General features: G+C 40.9%; 1 protein-coding gene across 1 annotated transcript in view; it reads left to right on the top strand.

Annotated features, from left to right (window-relative positions):
• The first annotated feature begins 3,400 nt into the window (after positions 1 to 3,400).
• The window catches only part of LOC102874272 (chromosome unknown open reading frame, human C1orf100), a 35,940-nt gene continuing 17,065 nt past the window's right edge, over positions 3,401 to 22,275 (top strand). Inside the window, exons 1-2 of the mRNA XM_006898075.1 lie at positions 3,401 to 3,456; positions 18,830 to 18,925. Of these exons, the coding sequence (XP_006898137.1) occupies positions 3,401 to 3,456; positions 18,830 to 18,925 (152 nt within the window). The remainder of the gene's footprint in view (positions 3,457 to 18,829; positions 18,926 to 22,275) is intronic.

Below are 22,275 nucleotides of genomic sequence, written 5' to 3'. Positions count from 1 at the left end.
AATGCAGTCCACAGACACGAAAAGACTTCCTACACGTTACAAGCCCAAGACCTGAAAGATATTGCTTAGCCAAACTTTCTAGCCCACAGTACATCACAATAGTGTTTGAATGATGTAAAAGGATCAAGTCTCACAATGCTGCAGTGTGCCTTTGCATGTCCAAAGACAGGAATCAGCCAAAAATAGCTGTCTATGTATTCAGAGGGCTCCTTTTAACCACATACCTCCACCCACTGCAATCCGAGCAGGTAACCTTGGTACAACTGTTGCTAACCATGGTAACTTAGCAGTTTTATTAACCAATGATTATATGTATTTTGAATGTTGTAGAGTCAAAAGTTCATGTTTTAAAGAAATGTTATGTAAACCTCTTATATGTTATATTCTCCACTTACAGAGAATTCTTTTTGAAATTAAATTAATATTCCTATTAAGTTTTAATTGTTGTTGTTGTTGTTGTTGTAGACAATTGCTGTCGAGTCAAGTATGACTTGTAAGCCTAAATTACTTGGGATATATATATCCCCTCACATACAGAGAAAGAGAGAAATGTATGCCTCTACGTGTGTTTAAGTGGTTTGTCAACAGTCTTGGCACCAGCAGCCAGGAAATTAAAAGGTGCATTGCCATGGGAAAGTCTGCTGTTAGGGACCTCTCCAAAGTACTGAAGAGCAATAGTGTCTCTCTGGAGACTAAGGTGCGTCTGATACAGGCCATGGTCTTCGCAATCACTTGTTATGCATCAGAGAGTTGGACAATGACCAAGGAGGATAGAAGGAGAATTGATGCCTTTGAGCTGTGATGCTGGAGAACAGTATTGAGAATACCATGAACTGCTAGGAAAACAAACAGATTTGTCCTGGAAAGGGTTAAACCGGATGGCTCCTTGGAGGCAAGGATTCTGAGGCTCTGTCAAACATACTTTGGACATGTTGTGAGGAGAGACCGGTCCTTGGAGAGGGACATCATGCTTGGGAGGGTGGAGGGACAGCACAGGAGAGGAAGGCCCTCTATGAGGTGGATTGATTCAGTGACTGGGATAATTGGGATGGGAGTGTCAGAGACAGTGCGATTGGCACAGGACAGAGCAGAGTTTAGGGCTGCTGTACATAGGGTCACTATGAGTCGCAAGCAACTCGACGGCACATAACAACAACAACAACATGTGATTTTATAATGCTGGAAGCTAGCCTCTAGTATTCCAAACACTACCAAGGTGGACATATTTCAATTGAACTTCCATACTAAGACAGACTAAAAGAGAAAGGCCTAGAAATTCCTTACCTAATATCGGCCAATGAACCTTTCTCAATGACTACAGAATTTTGTGTGACAATTTGCTTTGGACATACCATCAGAATGGATTGTTCGTCAAAGGAGAACTTCATATTTGGTGACAAAGAAAGTCCCTGAAGGCTGATGAATTCTCAGTGAGCTGGATTGGCAGTACCTCAGCTGGTGATTGTGAAGATGTTGCAGAGCAAGATGGTGTTTACTTCTGCTGTACATGAGGTCACCATGAGTGACAGTCAATGACAACAGCATGATACAACACCACCAAAGCTTACACAGTTACCAGGTTACTGAGTGATTAACTTCTTTGGTTTTGTATTCATTCTGGATGTATGCATCGAGGACTTGGGTGAATGAGGAACACTTTACAAGGCAATGCCACTTTACAAGGAGAGTAAAGATAGTGACCACCCAAAAAATATATCCTCAACATCCAAAACTTGCTTGTGTATATTCCAAAGAAAGTTGATTCAATAACATGAAGACATTTTCAAACTATTTTTACAATCACGTAGAAGTAAAATTTTGTTAAAGATAATCTAAAAAACAAACAACAAACAAAAAACACACAAACCCAAACCTGCAGTAGTACATCAGCAGAGAACTGCCAGAAATTCAAGCTGTGTCCAGAAGAGGCCAAGGAATGAGAGGTTAGTCGTACGGACATCAGTTGGATCTTGGCTGAAACTAGAGAATATGAGAAAGATGTTTACTTGTGTTTTACTGACTTTGAAAATGTATTCAACTGTGTGGACTATAACAAATTATGGATAACATTTTGAAGAATGCTATTTCATAATACATAATTGTGCACATGCAGAATCCGTACATAAATTAAGAAGCAGTCATTTGCAGGAAACAAGACTATACTACCTAGTTTAAGATCAGGAAAGGTACATGTCAAGACTGTATCTTATCACTATGCCTATTCAATCTGTATGCTGAGAAAATAACCCAGGAAGCTGGACTATATGAAAAAGAAGCAATGTCAGGAGGGCTGGAAGACCCATTAACAATCTGTGAGATGCAGCTGATACAACCTTGCTTGCTGAAAATTAAGAGATACTAACTGATGAAAATAAAAAGTAATTACACCACAACAAGATAAAGGTAAACAATCCAATTCAAAAATGGGCACGGGATCTGAACAGACACTTCACAGAAGAAGACATTCAGATGGCAAACAAGCAAATTAAGAAATATTCAAAATCCCTAGCTCTAAGAGAAATGCAAATCAAAACAACTAGGAGCTATCATCTCACCCCAATCAGAATAGCAAAATTTAACAGAACAGCAAGCAACAAATGCTGGTAAACTTGTAGAGAAACTGTAACCCTTATTCACTGTTGGTGGGAGTGTAAAATGGTGCAACCACTGGGAAGATGGAATGGCACTTTCTCAAAAAGTTGCAAATAGAGATACCATTTGACCAGCAATTCCACTACTGGGAATATACCCCAAAAAGACCCTAACTGCCACCCAAGCAGATATATGCACATGCATGTTTATCTCGGCTTTGTTCATGATAACAAGAAGTTGGAAACAACCTAAGTGCCCATCAACAAATGAAGGGATAGAGAAGCTGTAGTATATTCACACAATGGAATACTATGCTGCATTGAAAAACAAGGAACTCATGAAATATTATACAAAATGGGTGACCCTGGAGGACATTATGCTGAGTGAAATATGTCAGTCACAAGGGGACAAATACTGCATAGAGCTACTGTTGTAAAACAGGACTGACATAGGGATTGGGGCAAGACTAAGGGAGATGGGATAAATAATGTACATGGCATTGAAACAGATGAGGGAGAAAACTGTTTAAAAGGGATACGTGATTACGTATTATTGTCATGACAGGAGTCCAGAATGAAGGCTGCATAGTGGAAGGGACCTAGAGGGAGCAATTGTAAAACAATGAAAGAATTTTTCTTTTACTTTTCAAAGAGAAGAGTGAACTGGGTGGGGGGAGGGGTGGGCAGGGAGAAAAGAGCAACAATGAATGAATGGAAATCCAAAGTCTCTAAATTTTCATTAAAATTAATTTTAAAAATTTTAAAAAAGAATATTCACTTTGTCATTTTTTTTTAGATTTCTATCAACCATGGCTGCCATCAAGTTGCGAGAGTTCATTGATTGCCGCCCAAGCATCCCATCCAGGTAAAGCTCTTCCAGGTACAGTGCGTCCCAGAGTACCAAAGGGACGACAGGCTCCAAGAAACTGGAATTGTTCTTTCTGATTGATGCTCCATTACTGAAATAACCAGGGTTGAAAACTTGCTGGAAGATCAGCTATGAGTTGGCTCTGACTCGGGGGTACACAATATTCCTTCCGGGAACTCTGGTGGCCAAAGGCTGACAATTCTAATCCATTGGTTGCCCCATAGGAGAAAGATGGACAATCATCGTCACAATGTACAACCTCTGACAGCCCACTGGAGGGTTAGCTATGGGTCAGTTCCAACTCGATGGCACACAATAACAGTATCAAGGGTGTTAATTGTAGATCCACGCAAGATTAAATCATTGAAAGCTTCAGTCTTTTCTCCACCTGTCACAATGTGCCTATTGGCCTAGTGGTGAGGATTTTTGGTTTTTTGATGTTGAGATGTAATCCATATTGGAGTCTGTGTAGTCTTTGATCCTCTGCAGCAAGCATTTCAAATCCTCTTCACTTTCAGCAAGCAAGATTGTGTCATCTGCATAATGCAGGTTGCTGGTGAATCTTTCTCCAATCTTGGTGCTGCATCCTTCATAGAGTCCAGCTTCACAAATTAATTGTATCGCTATAGAGAAAGGACACAGCCCTGATGCACACCTATCCTGAGTTTAAACCATGCAGTGTTCCCTTGCTCTGCTCTCACAATAGCTCGGTCTAGGTAAAGGTTTCACATCAGTAAAATTAAGTTTTCTGGGATTTCCATTCTTCTCAATGCCATCCATAAATTTTTAAGATCCACAGTCAAAGGCCTTTACATAGTCAATAAGATACAGACACCTTTCCAGTATTCTCTGCTTTCAGCCAAGATTCATCCTTTCACTGTGTACTATTCTAAATCCATCCTGAATTTCTGGCCGTTCTCTGTCAATATATTGTTCTAGTCATATTTTAGTAATCTTCAACAGGATTTTACTTGCATTGATACTAATTATATTGTTAAATAATTTTCTAATTCTCTTGAATCACCTTTTTGGGAATAGGAACAGATATGGATCTTTTGCATTAAGTGGACCAGGTAAATTTACTGACACAGACAGGGCTGTACCTGTTTGTTGAAACATGCCAATTGTTCTTCCATCAGTTCCTGGGACCTTATTTTTTGCCAGTGCCCTTAATGTAGCTTGAACTTCTTCCATTATTACTTCTTTTTTTTTTAACATCTCTTAGCAGAGTTAAGGTTGTTGAGACCTGGAAGTGCCTAGGTTATCGATTTAGGTTGTGTCCTTGGTTCTTGTCAGCAATAATTCAGAATATCACAAAAAGAGGGAAAGGAGATGAAAAATCTGTGTTTTAGAGCAAACCTTTCAGTAGCTCTTAAACTTTTCTTCTCCTTCCTTGAAAAGTTCATCCTCCATACAAGGTCAGAAGGCCCTATTCTTATGTTAATAGAAGGGAATGATTATTCTTATGTTAATAGAAGGGAAAGATGCTCAGCCATGGATTGCAAGTGGAGGCAAACTACAACAGTGAAAAGATCTAAACTTGATAAAGAAGTTGTCTTCAAAATTGTCTTTTTAGCCTGTTGTGATACTTTAATACATCCTTTTGTTTTCTATCTGATTGTGTCCTGTGTCTAAAGTATGTTTCTTGTAGAAGAGGAAGAATTGGTCAGGTTTGGGTTTGAGTCTGTCTTTTGCCTTGAGACCTTTCACATTCAGTGTCATTACTAAAAATGGTCTATTTTTGCAAGTGTTTCCATTCTTGCAATGATCCTTTTGCTTTCTTCCTTCTTTTATTCCTGAATATTTCGCCAATTTCTTGGTGGTTACAGATAAGTTACATACTTAGAGTTTCAATAACATTTAACATGAAAACTGACTAACATACAACATTAATAAATCTATATTCTCAATAATGCTCCTCTTTTGCGAGATCTGGTGGCCTAGAGCCAAGGAAGTGTATTGCAATCCCAGAGGTGCACGGTTCAAATCCACCAGATGCTTTGCTGGAGAAGAAGGAACAATCTCCTCCTATACCAGTCAGCTCTGATTTGACAGTACACACACACAAAAAAAAATAATAAAATAAAACTAAAAATTAAAAAGAAAAAAACATAATGCTCCTCTTTCTCCAGTAGTACTGGTGTGTCTCCATTAACAAGCTGAATAAAGTGTGGTTAGCAAATGTTTCTGTTAACTATTTTCTTTACGCCATGGCATAGTCTTCTGGTTTCTGGAGTTTCAGTAGAGAAATTCACACTGATTCTTTTTGCCAGAGTCTTCAAACATTACCTTCCACTTTTCTCTTGCTGTGTTCAGACTTCCCTCCTTCTCTGTGGTTTTCAAGATATTTTTTTTTAAAAGATGTGACAAAGGGTTGACCTTTTTGTGCTCTCCTAAGTGTGTTTATGCACCTTCTGTATCTGTTCTTGGGGTCGCGGATATTCTGATTATCTCTTGGGAAATTGCTTCAAAGTGTTTACTGTTGTCATGGTGCCCTGGGATTCTGGCAATCCTAATGTGAGATTTCTTACTAAGTCTCATATTTCCATGTGAGTTTGTTTAATTTCTTTTCTCTTGAGACTTGATAAGTTCAGTCATTTTGTGTCCTCATTTGTTTATTCTGTATTTCCTGCATTTTGGACTCTGCTGTTGAATGTGTCTTTTGCTTTTTTCTAATACAACTGCTTTATTCTTCAGTCTCAGTAGTTCTGTTTGTGGTTTTCTTTCCCCTTGTTTTAGTATATTTTCTATCTCCTTGTTGAGTCTCTCATTTTGTTCTTCCATTTGTTCACTGTTCTCATCAGCTTGTTTTTCATGGGTATCTTTGCTTTATGTAAACATATTCAGAACCACAGTCTGCAAATGACTCATTCTTTCTCTTAGTCTGATCTCTGTAGAATATTCCTTTTAGTGTTTTACTTCCAATTGATCCTTATTCTCCTGTGATTTTTGTTACTATCTACTAATTTTTTTTTTAATTGAGCCCAGATTTTTTTATTCTCCCCACCATATTTTGCATTCTGGTTTTAGTGGCACTTTTCTGATTGGGCTTCCTAGTGGCACAGCACTAGAACACCATGTCCAATTGAAAGGCCAGTGTCCCCACCCAGCAGACACTGTGGGAGAAAGACAAAGCAGCATGACTCCACAAAGACTCTCAGCACTGAAAACCTCTCCACTCCACTCAACAGGGTCCCTCTTGGTCTAAATGGATGCAGTAGCACGGGCTTCTTGTCCTGAGAACCACAGAGGACACTGGAGACCTGGATGCTTGGCTTCTGGAATTGGGGTTTAGCTGCTTAAAGTTGTTGTTGTTGCTGTTGTTAGGAACTTTTGGAGTCAATTACAACTCATAGCGATCCTATGAACAACAAATCTGAACCTGTTCTTTCTCCAAAGCCATCCTCACCATCTCTGACATACTCAAGTCCACTGTTGGAGTGACTGTGTCAATCGTCTTATTGAGGGCCTTCCTCTCTTTCTCAGACCCTTTTACCTTTCCCAACATGATGTTTTTTTCCAGGGACTAGCCCTCCTGAGAACATGCCAGGTGAGATGAAGGCTCATCATCCTTGCCTCTCAGGAGCACTCTGGCTGCACTTCCTCCAATAAACACATGTTTGTTCTTTTGGCAATCCACGGGATCTTCAGGGAGCTCTGGCGACCTAGAGGTGAAGAGTTGCACCAGCAACCCAAAGGCATATGATTCAAAACCACCAGCTCTTCTGTGGGAGAAAGATGGGAAATTTCCTCCTGTGTGATTAACTGCCTCTGAAAACGCACTAAGGATCAGCTCTGAGTCGATTCTGGCTCAATGGAACACAACAAGAACAACAACACAGAATATTCGGTTCTCTTCTCCAACGTCACAATTCAAAGGCATTGATTCTTCTTCTGTGATCCTTATTCACTGCCCAGCCTTCAGATGAATAGGAAGTAATTGAAAAGACCATGGCTTGCACTTCAGTCTTTAAACTAAAATCCTTGTTCTTTAGCACTTTGGAGGTCTTTGACAATAGATTTTCCCAATGCAATACACCATTTGATTACCATTTATAATACCCTGTTACTGTCTGTTACCATCAATAACAGCCTTTGTTGATAAGAACTCACCACAACTTGCAATTAGAAGTTTACTCGTTTCCTCATTTCTGTCAGTCTGTCCCACTGGATTATAACAGAGCTCATGCAGCACTTACTGTACACTGAACAATAATGGATTCACTTCATTTTGATAGCTGTGAGTCCCAGACGATGAAACGAATTGTCACAGACAAGTTAAGTGACTGTCCCAAGATCCCACTGTAAGTGATTGGCAGTGGCAGAATTTGAACCTGCTGGTTTATCTTTATTCTCAAAAACAAACTTGTTGCGTTGAGTTGACTCTGATTCAGGAATGTCTTGTGTGTTTCAGAACAGAACTCCTTTATAGAATTTCTTTGGGTTGTGTTTTTCTATGGTTTGACTTTGTCTTTAACCCCAAAAGAAGTATATCATTTGGTCTTTCTCTTACGGTGTTGCTAAATGGACACTCGGCTCTCTGAGGCTTCTTTGGCTTTCTCTGTAATTCTTTATCATAGCCTCTACCCAGTACATTGGCAGGGATCACTGGTGGCCTAGTGTTATAGAGTTGTGCTGCCAACCCAAAGGTATGTGGTTCAAATCCAACAGCTACTCTGGGAGTGAAAGGTGATCTCCACTCATGTGAATTACAGCTTCTGAAAACCCAGTTGTGGGTCAGCTATGAATCAGTTTTGACTTTATTGCACATAACAACAATAGCAGATTTTTGCCCAACAATTACTTGCTGTGCACCAGAGAGCTGGACAATGACCAATTACAGAAGAAGAATTAATGTCTTTGAGTTGTGGTGCTGGAGAAGAGTTTTGAACATACTATGGACTGCCAAGAGGTGTGTCCTAGAGAGAGTGAAACCAAGTTGCTCTAATTAGCACAAGGAGTTTTGAGGTTCTGCCTCACATATTTTGGGTATTTAGCCAGGAGGGACCAGTCCTGGGAGAAGGATAACATGCTTAGAAGAGTGGAGTAAAAGCACAGGAGAGGAAGACCCCAAATGAGATGGATTAACACAGTGACTGGAGAAATGGGGGCAGCTGTGTCAGAGACAGTGAGACTGGCTCAGGATAGAGCAGGGTTCAGTGCTGTTGTGCATAGGGTTGCCATGAGCTATAATCAACTCATCAGCACATAACAACAACAACACATGCTGAGTAGATGAAGATGAATGAAAGAGTGAGAAATTTCATACTGTTATTTATTTGTGGTTTGACCTGGTGACATACAGTACCTGAGCCTGTTTTCCTGTTGTTCTGAATGAGCACTTATCCCATGAATCTTTAAGTGTCTAGGCCTAGGGCTATAATAAACCAGTAAGAATGTCTAATAAAATTAGATCTTAAATGATTCACAAACATTAATGACCACATACAATCCTCATAAAAAGGATAATGTTAGCACAAGTGCTAACTGATCCTCCCCCAGACTACACACCAAAGGCCTGTCACTTGGAAGCAGGGCTGAGTGCTGATGAGTTCATGGAGTCCAAGGTGCTCCTGAGAAAACCGACTGCTTTAAGTGGGCTATACCCAGTGTGATGTGTAAGAGAAAAGACTTGGAACTCATGTGAGTCCTGATGGTTTGTGCTTGAATACAACCTAAAGTTTGACAATTTAAATCTACCCAGCAATAAAACTGATTACCTAGTGGGTAAGGAATTGCACTGCCAACCCAGAGGCATGGGGTTCAAATCTACCAGGTGTTCCTTAGGAGAAAGTCTCCTCCTGTGCATTTTATTGTCTCTGAAAACCCTCTGGAAGGTCAGTTGTGAGTGAATTCCAACTTGATGGCACACACAGCAATAGGATTAGGAAACTCTGGTGACTTAGTGGTAAGAGATTGTGCTGTCAAACCAAAGTTATCCAGTTTGAATATACCAGCTGCTCTGAAGGGAAAAGATGAGCAATCTCCTCCCATGTGACTTACTACCTCTGAAAACTCATGGGAGAGTCAACTGTGAGTTGATTCTGATGCCATGGTTGTGAAAAGAGCAAGGGCCTTGTGGTGACAGCCATGCCTGACCTTTATCAACTCCACAAAGGGGAACTGTCCCTGTCAACAACAGCAATAACACAAATCCAATTCCCATGTGGTCAGACATGTTCCCCACATGCCTGCACCCTTCCAACATTAATCTTGTTGCTTTAATTGAATCCAAAGTTCATTGTGACAGCTCACAAACCACACAGAACCATATTTGGGATGTCAAAACAGCTGTAATTCATATTGGTGGCAGATACACTCCCTCAGTCCAGACAACTGCTGACATATGCTCACAGGCACCTCAGCCTTGAGCTTTGTGGCTTTATGTCAGTGTTAGTCACTAAGCACTCAGTCCTGCCAGTTATGCCTCTCTTCCTCCCCCTGCCTTAGTATTTCAACAAACATAGGCAAAGGCTCTAAGCTCTGGTTCCTCTGCACAGTAGCAATTCCAAAGTCAGCTCAGTCTCATGTCACATCTCTGGTACTGTGTGTCAGCCAAGACTACCACTGTTGTAAGTCTAGCTGGGACAGGAATTTCTGACCCAAAAGGATGAACTGCATTATCTTGTTCCTTCTTTGCTGGTGGTCAGATTCTCCAAATCTGCTCCCAGATCCACTCAATTTAATGGTGAGACTATCCAATCTGCTAGTGGATAGGCTAACGTGCCCTATTCACAAATTCCTGCCCATCCACATAGCAAGTCAGTCAATGGCTAGGGAAGGCATTTTGAACAATAAACCCTTAACATCACAATGATATATAACAAAAGCAGTAAGACTAAGGAGCCCTGGTGGCATGGTGTATAACATATTGGACTGCTAACCACCAGTTACTCTCCAGGAAAAAAATGGGCAGTCTCTTCCCATAAATATTTACAACTCGAAAGGGAGCTCTGGTGGCCTAGTGGCAAAGAAGCTGCACTGCAATCCTGAAGGCATGTGGTTTGAATCCACCAGAACTCTACTCGAGAAGGAGGGACAATCTCCTCCTGTGCCAGCCGAATCCAGCCAGAAGCTTGGTGGAGGATTGGTGGGTCAGAACTGTAGTATTTTGGTTTAGCATTAAGAATTCTGTCCAACCTACAACTGGGAGAAGATAAAATAGATGAATGGGATCTTCTAAGAATCAAATCCCTAAGGACATCCAAAAACTTCTCCACCGGGGTAAAAAGGCAAGTCACAGACTGGGAAAGAGTATTGGGCAATGACATATCAGATAAGGGACATATCCAGAATTTATAAAATACTTGAGCACCACAACAAGATAAAGGCAAATAATCCAATTGAAAAATGGGCACAGAATATGAGCAGACACTTCACCAAAGAAGACATTCAGATGGCTAACAAGCACATGAAGAAATGTTCAAAATCCCTAGCTCTAAGAGAGACACAAATAAAACAACTATGAGATATCATCTCATCCCAGTCAGAATAGCAAAATTTAACAGAAGAGCAAGCAACAAATGCTGGCGAGGTTGTGGAGAAACTGGAAACCTTATTCACTGTTGGTGGGAGTGTAAAATGGTGCAACCACTGTGGAAGGCAGTATGACGCTTTCTCAAAAACTTGCAAATAAAGATACCATTTGACCCAGCAATTCCACTACTGGGAATATACCCCAAAGAGACCATAACTGACTCCAAGCAGGTATATGCACACCCATGTTTATTGTGGCTTTGTTCACAATAGCAAGGAGTTGGAAACAACCCAAGTGCCCATCAACAAATGAATGGCTAGAGAAGCTGTAGTATATTCACACAATGGAACACTATGCTGCATTGAAAAACAAGAAACTCGTGAAATATTCTTCAAAATGGGTGACCCTGGAGGACATTATGCTGAGTAAAATATCTCAGTCACAAAAGGACAAATACTGCACGGTGCCACTGTTGTAAAGCAGGACTGACCTCGGGTTTGGGAGAAGACTGAGAAGGAATGGGTTCAGTAATGTATACTGCATTGAAACAGATGAGGGAGAAAACTGCTTAAGAGGGAAAATTATTAGGGATTTTTGTCATGACAGGGGTCCAGAATGAAGGCTGTAGAGTGGAGTGAAGCTGGAGGGAGGGATTATAAAACAATGAAAGAATTTTTCTTCTACTTTTTCAAGAGGGTAATATACTAGGGGGGAGGTTTGGGAGGGGAGAAAAGTGCAACAATGAATGAATGGAAATCCAAAGTCTCTGTAAATTTTCATTGAAATTAATAATAAATAAAAAAAAACAAGGATATTAAAAAATTCTGTCTAAAAATACTTCTGTGGAGGTCAACTCAATGACAATGAGCTTTAAGATTTTAAGAACATTGAAGGAAAGATTCAGAAGCACCTATGGGAGTCTGCTGATGATATCCATTGACACTGAGTCTATTCCAACTCAGAGCGACCCTGTAGGACAGTGTGGAACTGCCCAAAAGGACTCATCTTGGAAGCAGACTGGTGTATCATTCTCCCAAAGATCTATTTGGGGTTCAAACTACTGAACTACTGAGTTGATAGCTGAGCACTTCACCACTGCACCACCAGGCTACCTTCTTAACTGTTACAGCACCTGCCACATTGTGCACGGTGTTGTTACTAAGCTTAAGGGATTCTTTCTGTAGTCAATTGCCAATGAGACAAATGGATTGCAATATCCATATGTACTTTATTACAGAACTGCCTCTCCATCTGGGAGAGTCATTAAGTTTTCAGGGTGAAATGCCAACTCACTTAACAATGCACTTTCTGTTAGTAAAATAAAATAATTTCTACATCTGAAAGAAAACTATTCACACATAGATACCAGTAAACTGGCAACCTATATACTAGCTAACATATAACAGAAAAACAGGTTTTTGAAAGATAAGACTTAATTCAGTACTCCCTTTCCTGGTAAACAGGCATATTAAGTATGAACCTCTGATCTAGGAGATGCATCTCCTCTTCAGGTAAACAGACAGATTAAAGAAAGAAAACTAAGAATTCCAAGGTCAAGCAACTAGCCTTGCAGGCTGGAGAAAACCAACCCTAGTTTTATAACTATATAACTATAGTTCTATAACTGATACATACATAGAGAATTCTGAACTTATCAGTACCACCCCCTCAGTGTGCTGGCTGCCTGGGTATGAATTTCCTTACATGAATGACAATGTTTGTGATCGCTGTGTCATTAGCACAGACACATCAGAACCTGGAGCAAAGATTGGTTTTACTGGGCTGAAAACAGCTTCCAGGTAGCATTGTAAGGTCATCCTTTCCTTTCCGCTTTCTTTGCCTCACCGGGCCTACATCTTGCCTGCTTGTAAGAGAACTTCAGAATCCATAGAAAACAGCACTGAAGTCTTGTAGAAAAAAAATAAGTCATTCAACATATATATACATAGATGGTCCTACAAGACCTGTGTGTGGCTCACAGTCCCAGCATTCACTAGTTGGGTGGCCTTAGAAAATCTGCTTAACTTCTCTAAGCCTCTATTTATTAATACTACTGCTTTGTAAAGACCAAATCCAATTGTCATCAATTGCTTCTAACTCATGGGAGAAACAAGTGTGTTCTGCAGGGTTTTCATGCTGTGACCTTTCAGAAGCAAGTCTCCAATTTTTCTCCAAAAGCACTACCAGATAAATTTGAACTGCTAACCTTTTGGTTAGCAGTCAAGTACTTAACCATGTGAACCACAGAGGTGCCTCACTTTTTTCTATGTTCAGCCCACTATAGTTGAGAAACCTACTAAGGCTGCACAAGAAGTGACCTTCCATCTATTGGGGTTGTGGAGCTGCTCTCCCTTCCTTTCCCAGAAGCCACTGAAATGATCCAACCACAAGAAGTAACAACTGTGGTTCTCTCAGTTAAGAATGTGAAACGTCTCCTGTTTCCCCAGCCCACCTCCCTATCTTTTTTCTTTTTTTTTTCTTCTTAAGCTTTATTTTTTTTTAAATAATTTTAATGAGCATTTACAGAGATTTTGGATTTCCATTCATTCATAGCTGCACTTCTCTCCCCACCCAGCCCTTCCACCCCCCACTTCCCTATTTTGTAAAAAACATCTGTGAACATCCCCCTCCCCAATTTCCTTGTAAGACAATACAAAGTCCCTCTCTAACTTTAAGTGGGGGCTGGTTTTCTGCTTTAGAAACAGCTTGGCAGTTTCTCCTCAATAAACTGTCTTTCTTGGCCTGAACTGGGTTCTGCCCTTCCTCAGTGACCTTACACCTTCCACACAGAATCTGGCATATTTGAACCATTTAGCCTTAGATTAGCAGACTTATAATTACACACCAAGAGAGTGCCAATATTTATCTTGCAAAGCGACTGAGAGAATGAAAGAAGACCATCTATGTAAAAGAGCGTCTAGAAACATAAGACACAAGGGAAATAGAACAGTAATAGGACCACTCAATATATAGGCACAGACTCCTCGTGGACAGACACCTCCTGTTCCACGTACCTGGAGATAGGTTTACTTTTTGTGGACTAAATTGTTGTTGCAAGGTGCAGTACAGTCTATTCCAACTCATAGTGACCCTACGGACAACAGAGTGAAACCCTGCCTGGTCCTTTACCCTCTGGACAAGTGTCATATTGTTTGAGCCCATTGTTGCAGTCACTGTGGCAAGTCCATCTTACCTGGGAGAGCTAAGCTTTCAGGCCCCAGTAACTAACACAAGTGGAATCAGGCACAACAGGGCTGCCTGCTCCAACACAAGCAAAGAAGAATCGTAGAAGCTGAGTCAATTGAAAGTGTCTGAGCAGAGCCAGTGCTTCACAGGAGTGAACTGGTGCTTCACAGGAGTGAACTGGTTATGCGTCATCCAGATCTCCCGAATGGAGGTTGAATATGAGCAGCCTCTGAAAAGACTGGTTTCTTTGCCAGGTTACTCATTTCCACTTCACAGTCAAATTCCCTTCTAGGAACTGGAAGGTTTTATCTCTACTTGAGAACTTCCTCATGTTTGAGATGAAGGTCATGTAGGGACACTTGGAAAATCCAGCCAAAAATAGTTGAGGGCAAAGTTGGCCATTCATTCACTCTTCAAACCTGTCTCCACCCATCCCTCCCCACCTCCCTCTAGAATTAATACAGTCCAACTTCACACAGTGTTGTAAATTATCAGCATAATATTGTAGCCACTATATAAAAGGGAAAGTGTGTGTTTCTAAACGTAACACCACCTTCTTACACTTCGCTACTCTCTTTCCATTCCTGGGGCAAAATTTGCCTAGATCCACAGCCAAGGGAGTGGTCGTGGGAGGGCGTTCCTTGATGCTGGAGAGGGCTTTGCCATCTCAAAAACACCTTTACCGATGTTGGTAAGGAGTTGTGCTTGTTTCTCAAGGCCCTACACTCCGCAGGCACGTGTTCTATGCAGGTGATGAAGATCTGCGAACCACGCTTGCTTGAAACAGCACCACTGTGAAAAAATCACTGTCCTTGCAGGATTTCAGTTGGACTTTTAGCAAATTCCAACATGGGCCAGGATATTTTTTCCAAGTCTGTGCTTCAGAAAGAGGAAGGATACCCCAAAAGGCTGGTGCTTCAGAAAGAGGAAGGATACCCCAAAAGGCTGTTCCGTGCTTCAGAACTCTCATTTGTTCTCCATGACTCTGCCAGATTCCTCCCTGTTCTTATGACTTCATCCCCCACGGCTATTGACTCTGCAGGGCTCAGTCCTATTAATCAGGCCACTGGGCAGGTCCAGACAGCCTGTGGTTTTCCAGAGCTCAGCATCCTGTTTGCACAGACAAGGAATGGCCCTGCTCTGCCTCCCTTCATGCTCGCCTACGCAGATAGCAGAACCCTCCCTGGTCTCCAAACCCTCTCCTCTGATCTTGACTGTTGATTTCTATAATCTTTCTCACTTGGCATCTCTTTCCACTCGCTTTGTGTCTCCAAACACTCCTCTTTCTATGCCTTACAGACCCTTTATTTAGATCCAAGTTTCAGCACAAAAATATTTTGAAAAGGCTTGTTTCTTATCAATTTTTTTGCAGAACCAGAAGGCAGGGTAAATTATGTGAAATCTGTGTGTGCTGGTTGAACTGAAGGCTGTAAAATTAGGTGGCCTGCGTGGGGGCTGGTCAGCCAGGGGATGGCAGAGTTTGACCAGTAACTCCACAAGGGGAAGAATCCCATTAAGAACATCAAGGGCATAAAACGGAATCCCTTGAGGTCATGTTACTGAACGCAAGGGGTTCTTTCATAGTCGATTACCAATAAGACAAACGGATTGCAATAACCATAAGCACTTTATTACAGATCTGTGGAGGACAGTGGGTCAGCCTCAAAGACGGCCTCCCCAACTGGGAGAGGTCACCAGCCTTTTATGATAAAATAAAAAAAATTTCTATATCTGAAAGAAAACCATTCACACCCAGATACTCCCTTTCCCCAGGAAACAGGCAGATTAAGTTACAATTTACATATGATTGGGTCCAACAGCTAATCTAGGAGATGCATATCCTCTTCCATAAACAGACAGATTAAAGAAAGGATACTAAGAATTCTAAGGTCAAGCAATTAGCCTTTCAGGCTGGAGAAAACTGCTGCCAGTTTTATAACTATAGTTCCATAACTGATACATAAATAGAGAATTCTAAACTTATCAATACCACCCCATCATTCAGACATGCCCCCTGTGCCTGAGCCTTTTCCTGTCATTCTAATACCACCCATCCCTCCCCCAGTTCTCACAGCTTCATTCCTCCCTTTCCTAATCAATTGGCAATGGCCACACAGAGTTCACAGACAATACTCATGACTGCTAGGGAAGTAATCAGTTGTAATTCAAGTTGAAAACACTAAGGTTCTAATTCTATAGTCATTAAAGCCTCTTCTCGGGTAAACTGGCCTCCCTTAACCTTCAGCCTCAGTGTGCATGGGGGGGGGCAGCTTTACAAAGCTCTCTTGTTGTTGTTCTGTCACATCTCTGAGAGAGTCAATCATGTGGGAGGGATTCCCAGATCACCCAGCTTTCTCCATTGGAGCAGCTGGTGGATTCAATCTGCATGCCTTTGGATTAGTAGTGCATCTCCCTACCACTAAGCCACTAAGGTCCCTTTGGTTTTGTGTGCCTTCAAGTCAGATATGAATCATAACTGACCCTCCAGTAGATTTTCAGAGGCAGTAAATTGCACAGGAGGAGATTCCCTCCTTTTCCTTTTCCCTCTGATGGATTTGAAGCATGTGCCTTTACAATTGTAGCACAGTTTCTTACCACTTACCAAGTATGTGTGCCACTCCTCCCCGCCACTCTCCACCACCCTACTTCACCAGTAAATGCTGAACCTGGCTCCGTGAGTCTGCAGTTCCAGTTCAGCTCTGTCTTCCATTAGTTTTTGGGTCTCTGCCACTTCTGCTACTGCCAGTCTTACTCTGTCTCTTGCCAGAATCTCTGGCCCAAAGTATGTACTGCACTATACTTGTTCCTCTTGATGACCATAAGTCAGAACCAATCCACAGTTGACCCTCTAGTGGGTTTTCTAAGGTGGTAAATTGCACAGGAGATTGCCCATCTTTCTCCCACAGAGTGGTCAGTAGATTTGAACCATGTATTTTTATGCTTGCAGGACAATTTTTTACCACTAACCTTTTTTGCTGGTAGTGAGCACCCTTCTTGATGGTAGTGAGATTCTTTTTTTCTGGCAGTAAGATTCTTGTTTTCAGCCTCAGAATCTGTTCGATTTAAACAAATCTCTCTTAAAAGAAGTGCAGTCAGAACATTCCTTAGAAGCAAGGATAGTGAGACTTCATCTCACATCCTGTATGCGTGCTATAGGGGCCAGTCCTTGGAGAAGGACATCATGCCTAGTGTCACAGTTATGTTGTGCTTCAATAAGAGAGAGTCCACAAACCAATGGCTTTAACAGTTAATGCTGTAATTCTCTCACAGTTTAGAAGGGTACAAGTCCAATCTGAGATGCCAGCTCTAAATGAAGGCTTTCTCTAACTCTGGAAGAAAGGTCATGTTTCTTCTGGTTTTGTAGGCCCAGAGACCCTTAACAGTCTCCACAGGTCTTGGCCCTCCTTTGTTTCAAGGAGCTTCCTGCAACAGAGACCTGGACGTGCTCCACTTCTAGGGACTCTGTGTGTGTGTGTGATTTTTCACACATTTTACTGTGAGGTTTGTGCACGTTTTCCTCCCTCCCCTCTTCTTTCATGATGGTGCCGAGGTCCCTCCTTCTCTACTTATTTTCTTCCCTTTGTCTCTCTAATGAAACAAGAGATGTTCCAGGCCACACTCTAGGATAATGCTCCTTCTATTGAGTCTGAGCTGTGTTGCATTTCACCCTTAATCCTCTTGCAACTGTTTGTTTGATCAGATCATGGGGGTCATTACATACATGCTGGGGGGGGGGTTGGTAAGGGCACACACATAATTCCATTCATGACACTGGTAGAGGGTCAGAAAAATATTTCAATGAGAGGGACTGGCAAGGTGACTGGGAAAACAGTAAAGATTGACGAATGGCACAGGATTGGGCATTGGGAGCAATGTTGTTGTTGTTATGTGTCATTGAGTCAGAACCAGGCCACAGCTGACCCTCCATTGTGTTTTCAGAGTCTGTAAACCACTTGAGAGGAGATTGTTCATCTTTCTCCCACAAAGCTGCTGGCGGATTGGAACCCACCAACAGTACAACTCCCTACCAGAATTCCCTATAATTCTGTTTAGGTTAAGATTTCACCAGTTGTCACTAATATATTTTTCAGGATCAAAATAAGGCCCACACGCTGCAATGGATCATTATGCTAAGTATCTTCTAATCCAGAGCAGTCTTCTTCCCCAGCCAAAACCTACTTTTCTTAAGACTTCTTTAATTCTAAAGAAATGGGGTCAGCTGTGCTATGGGATGACCTTCATACCGAATGGTATTGTTTCTTTACCCGGTATCCCCTGATGTCCGGTAATTTTGAAGGCAGTCTTAATAAAAGCTCTAATTTTAATCAGGTGCAACATTTGTGGCAAGAAAATGATCTATATTTCCTATCTTATCAGAATGGTAAGCACATAATGACAGGTTGCCCCATTTTTTTCATCCCAAGCTGAAATGGTTTCTTTAGTTTTTGCAGCATCATCTTGTCATTGTCAAGTTCCCATCAAAACCCCCAATGGTTTAAGGGTTGTGAAGTACTATGTTTTAATTCATTCCATCTAAATTTATTAGCTAGTATTTTACTTCTGGAAAAAGCCTTCTAAAGCACAGTTCTGCTCTGACAAGGAGTCACAATGAGTTATGTATGCTTCAATAGTGGTGGCAGGGGATTCTTCTGTAAATAATTTACTATAATAATTCCTCCTTTCTCCCCATCTTACTTTCTCCACTAGTGTATACATTGCTCACCAAGGAAAAGACCTTCAAGGCTATTATACAGGGCAGTTGGCAAGAGTCCATTTTGATCATGGTGTGAAGAGACCTCCCAGGTGAGAGAGATACATTCTTGTATCTCAAGTTCAAAGAATTTTATCATTTAGAATGGGAACAAAAGGATACATCTGAAGTGTGCAAATACATAGGAACCAAAGTTTCATCAATGTTTACATGGATAGGTGGGAGGGAGATTTGACAAAGTATTGCTTGAGGGATACTGAGTTTCTGTTGGTGGTGATGAAGAATTTAGAAGTGAATCATGTTGTTGGTTGTATAGCATGGGAAACATAAATAAGGGTACTGAGTCATATGTGAAAAGATGTGGGAAATGTTTTACTACATTTATTTTACTATAATTAAAAAGTTATAAAAGATGGCATTAAAATTTGTAATTATAATGAACAGAAAAAAGTTAGAAGGAAACACATAAACAATGACTTTTTTTTTAAATGGTGAGATTATTTTGCATTTTGTATTTTTCATCCTTTACTTTTCAGTTTAGCATATATAATTAGCATATATCTCTTTTACACCAAGCATTGGATTTTATATAATTATTAGAGAAAGCTGAGAGACATCATGAACTTAGTGTTTCAACTTGAGTAAATAACCACTTTCCAGAGATTCCATTTCCTTCTCAGTTAAACTGTGAGTTTAACTTCCACGATTCCTGACTTTCCAGCATTCTTATGTTATTTTCTAGCATGGGGAGTCTGGAAACCACACTAGTTAAAAGCGGCAATTTTAGTAACTAAATAAATGCTTGATCCTTGAGCAAGTCACATTCCTTCATTGAACATCAGCTGCATTATTATCTTTTAAAGAAGTGATGTAAAAGTCCAGAATACAGTAATTACTCAACTCAATCATTGCTAATATTTTTCTAATTCTCTGCTGTCTGTTGACTTTGATATAGCCAATTCTTAGTTATCTTTCAGAGGCAACAACATCTGTGGTTTAAAGCAACATAGAATCTGAACTCGTTCCCTGTGTGGTCGTTGGGTACCATCAAATCTATTTCAATCCCATGTGGCAATGTGGGATTAGGGCAATAGGGTTTTCTGGGCTGTGATCTTTTTGGAAGCTGATGATCACTTTGTTCTGTGGAATTGCTGCATGGGCTTGAGCCAGTTCTTTCAGTTATGTTGTTCATGTCAGGGGCATCAAGTTGAGTATGACTCATAGTCACCCAATGAACAACAGATGCTCGATATCTCTGACTTACTCAAGCCTGTGGTTGCAGTCACTGTGACACTTCATCTGGTTGAGTGTTTTCTTCTGACCCTCCACTTTCCAAGTATGATATCCCCCTCCAAGGAATAGCCCTTCCTAACAACATACCCAAAATAAATGAAACTAAGCTTTGTCATCCTTGCCTTCAAGGAGCACTTTAGTACTGGAATATTGTACCACCCAAGACTCCTTATTAGTTATTAGGTCTACCCACTCCACATTTATCAACAAGATGAAGTTATGAGGACCAGGTCATTATGCAAAATCAGTCTTACATGGAAAAGCATGGTGACCACATCAGATCACAAAATGGAAGGTGACAACATCATTATACAACTAATAAATACATCACTTCATGACTGCCAAACCATTGAGAACCACAACCTGGAGAGACCTGACTCATAACCAAACCACTGCAGCCAGTATCTCTCACCTCACACCTCAAGGTGAAGAAATGTAGCCCAGAGACATAAGCATCTCGCTTGAGGGCACACAATGGATGTCACTGCTGAGATTTGAATCTATACATGTTATCAGACTCCCAGTTAAAATTCTTTGTTCTAATTCAACTATATCCTCATATTAAACTTTGATTAGAGCTATGCCATGTCAATTGACCAGAGTTTATTCAGCTTCTAGTTAAAAAACCTTAAACAAACACAGGAGACAATGTAGCAATGTTCCTAAAGGCACACAGTTTGAATCCACCAGTTGCTCCAAGGGAGAAGGATGAGCAGTCTCCCCATTTGTGATTTACTGTCTCTGAAAACCTGCTGGAGGGTCAGCAATTGGTTGGTTTTAATTTGACGGTGAACAACAACAACAAAAACAAGTTATGCAATCAGCGGGAAGAGAGTCAGGAAATGATATGGTTGGTGTCTTACTTTCCTCAGATTTATGGCACCAATCAACTTGACAACTTTAAAGTTCCTCCTGAAGGTGAAGTGAAGGTCCTTCAGAAGGACACCGATGTAGTCTTTGAAAAAGGAGACAATTCTGGTTCTCTGCAAAGGCAGAGGCTGCTTGGTGGGGTGGAGCGGCCACCAGAATCTGGTTCAGAAGTCAGCACTCCAGTACACAGGACCCACACTCACAGGACACACTGACCAGAAAGCTAATGTTTTCTTGACAACAGGAGACTTAAATTTTTTAGTGAAAAATATTTCCAACAATTCCCCAGAATGTGGCACCTGTTGAGGATGAAATAAGAACAGGAGGGCATGGGGATTATCAGTGCTGCTTCGTGCCTGTCCCCGTCAGAACACCCTTTCTGCCCAACCAGCCTCTTTCCCATCACACTGAATGCACATTTCAAATTCTCTTCTTTACTCTTTCTGAAGTTTAGGCACAGCCACACAATTTCTGACAATACTTTCTCTACATAAAGACATACAACAATTTTTTAAAGCTATGATACAAATAACCCAGTACATAAAATTCATTACAAGTAAGCATTTTTATCATCTCATATAAGATTAGGGCATGATGATTCTCAGATGCTTTGATTGGATTGAATATTCTTCTGGTTAGGGGTGTAATGCCCTATTGACTACACCAGCAGAGCTGGCTTAAAGTGAATCTTTTTAGAACTCAGTCAGTATTAACTAATGATCACATCTATAACCTTTATCTTGATTTTTTGTTTTATTTTTATTTACTCATCTTAACTTCTAAACATTTTGTTAGGTAAGTTGTGCCAAGAAATCTGGAGGACAGCCAGCTTGCCAACTGACTGGAAAAGATCGATATTTGTTACCATTCCAAAGAAAGGTGACCCAACAGTGTGGAAATTATCGAACAATATCATTAATATCACATGCAAGCAAGATTCTGCTGAAAATTATTCAAAAACGATTGGAGCAATATGTCAGCAGAGAACTGCCAGATGTACAGGCTGGATTTAGAAGAGGTCATGGTACTAGGGATAGTACAGCTAATGTTAGATGGGTCTTGGCAGAAAGCAGAAAATACTAGAAGAATGTCTATCTGTGTTTCATTGATTATGCAAAGGCATTTGACTGTGTGGATCATCAACAAGCTATGGCTGACTCTTAGAAGAATGGGAATCCCAGAACATTTGATTGTGCTAATGCAAAACCTATACTTGGACCAAGAGGCAGTCATCAGAACAGAGCAGGGAGACACTGGATGGTTCAAAATCAAGAATAGG

The sequence above is a fragment of the Elephantulus edwardii genome, unplaced genomic scaffold (genome assembly GCF_000299155.1).
Source record: "Elephantulus edwardii isolate Elephantulus edwardi_28Jun2011 unplaced genomic scaffold, EleEdw1.0 scaffold00219, whole genome shotgun sequence".
Classification (NCBI taxonomy): domain Eukaryota; kingdom Metazoa; phylum Chordata; class Mammalia; order Macroscelidea; family Macroscelididae; genus Elephantulus; species Elephantulus edwardii.
The sequence above is the reverse complement of the archived record's forward strand: the minus strand, read 5'-3'. Positions and strand labels throughout refer to the sequence as shown.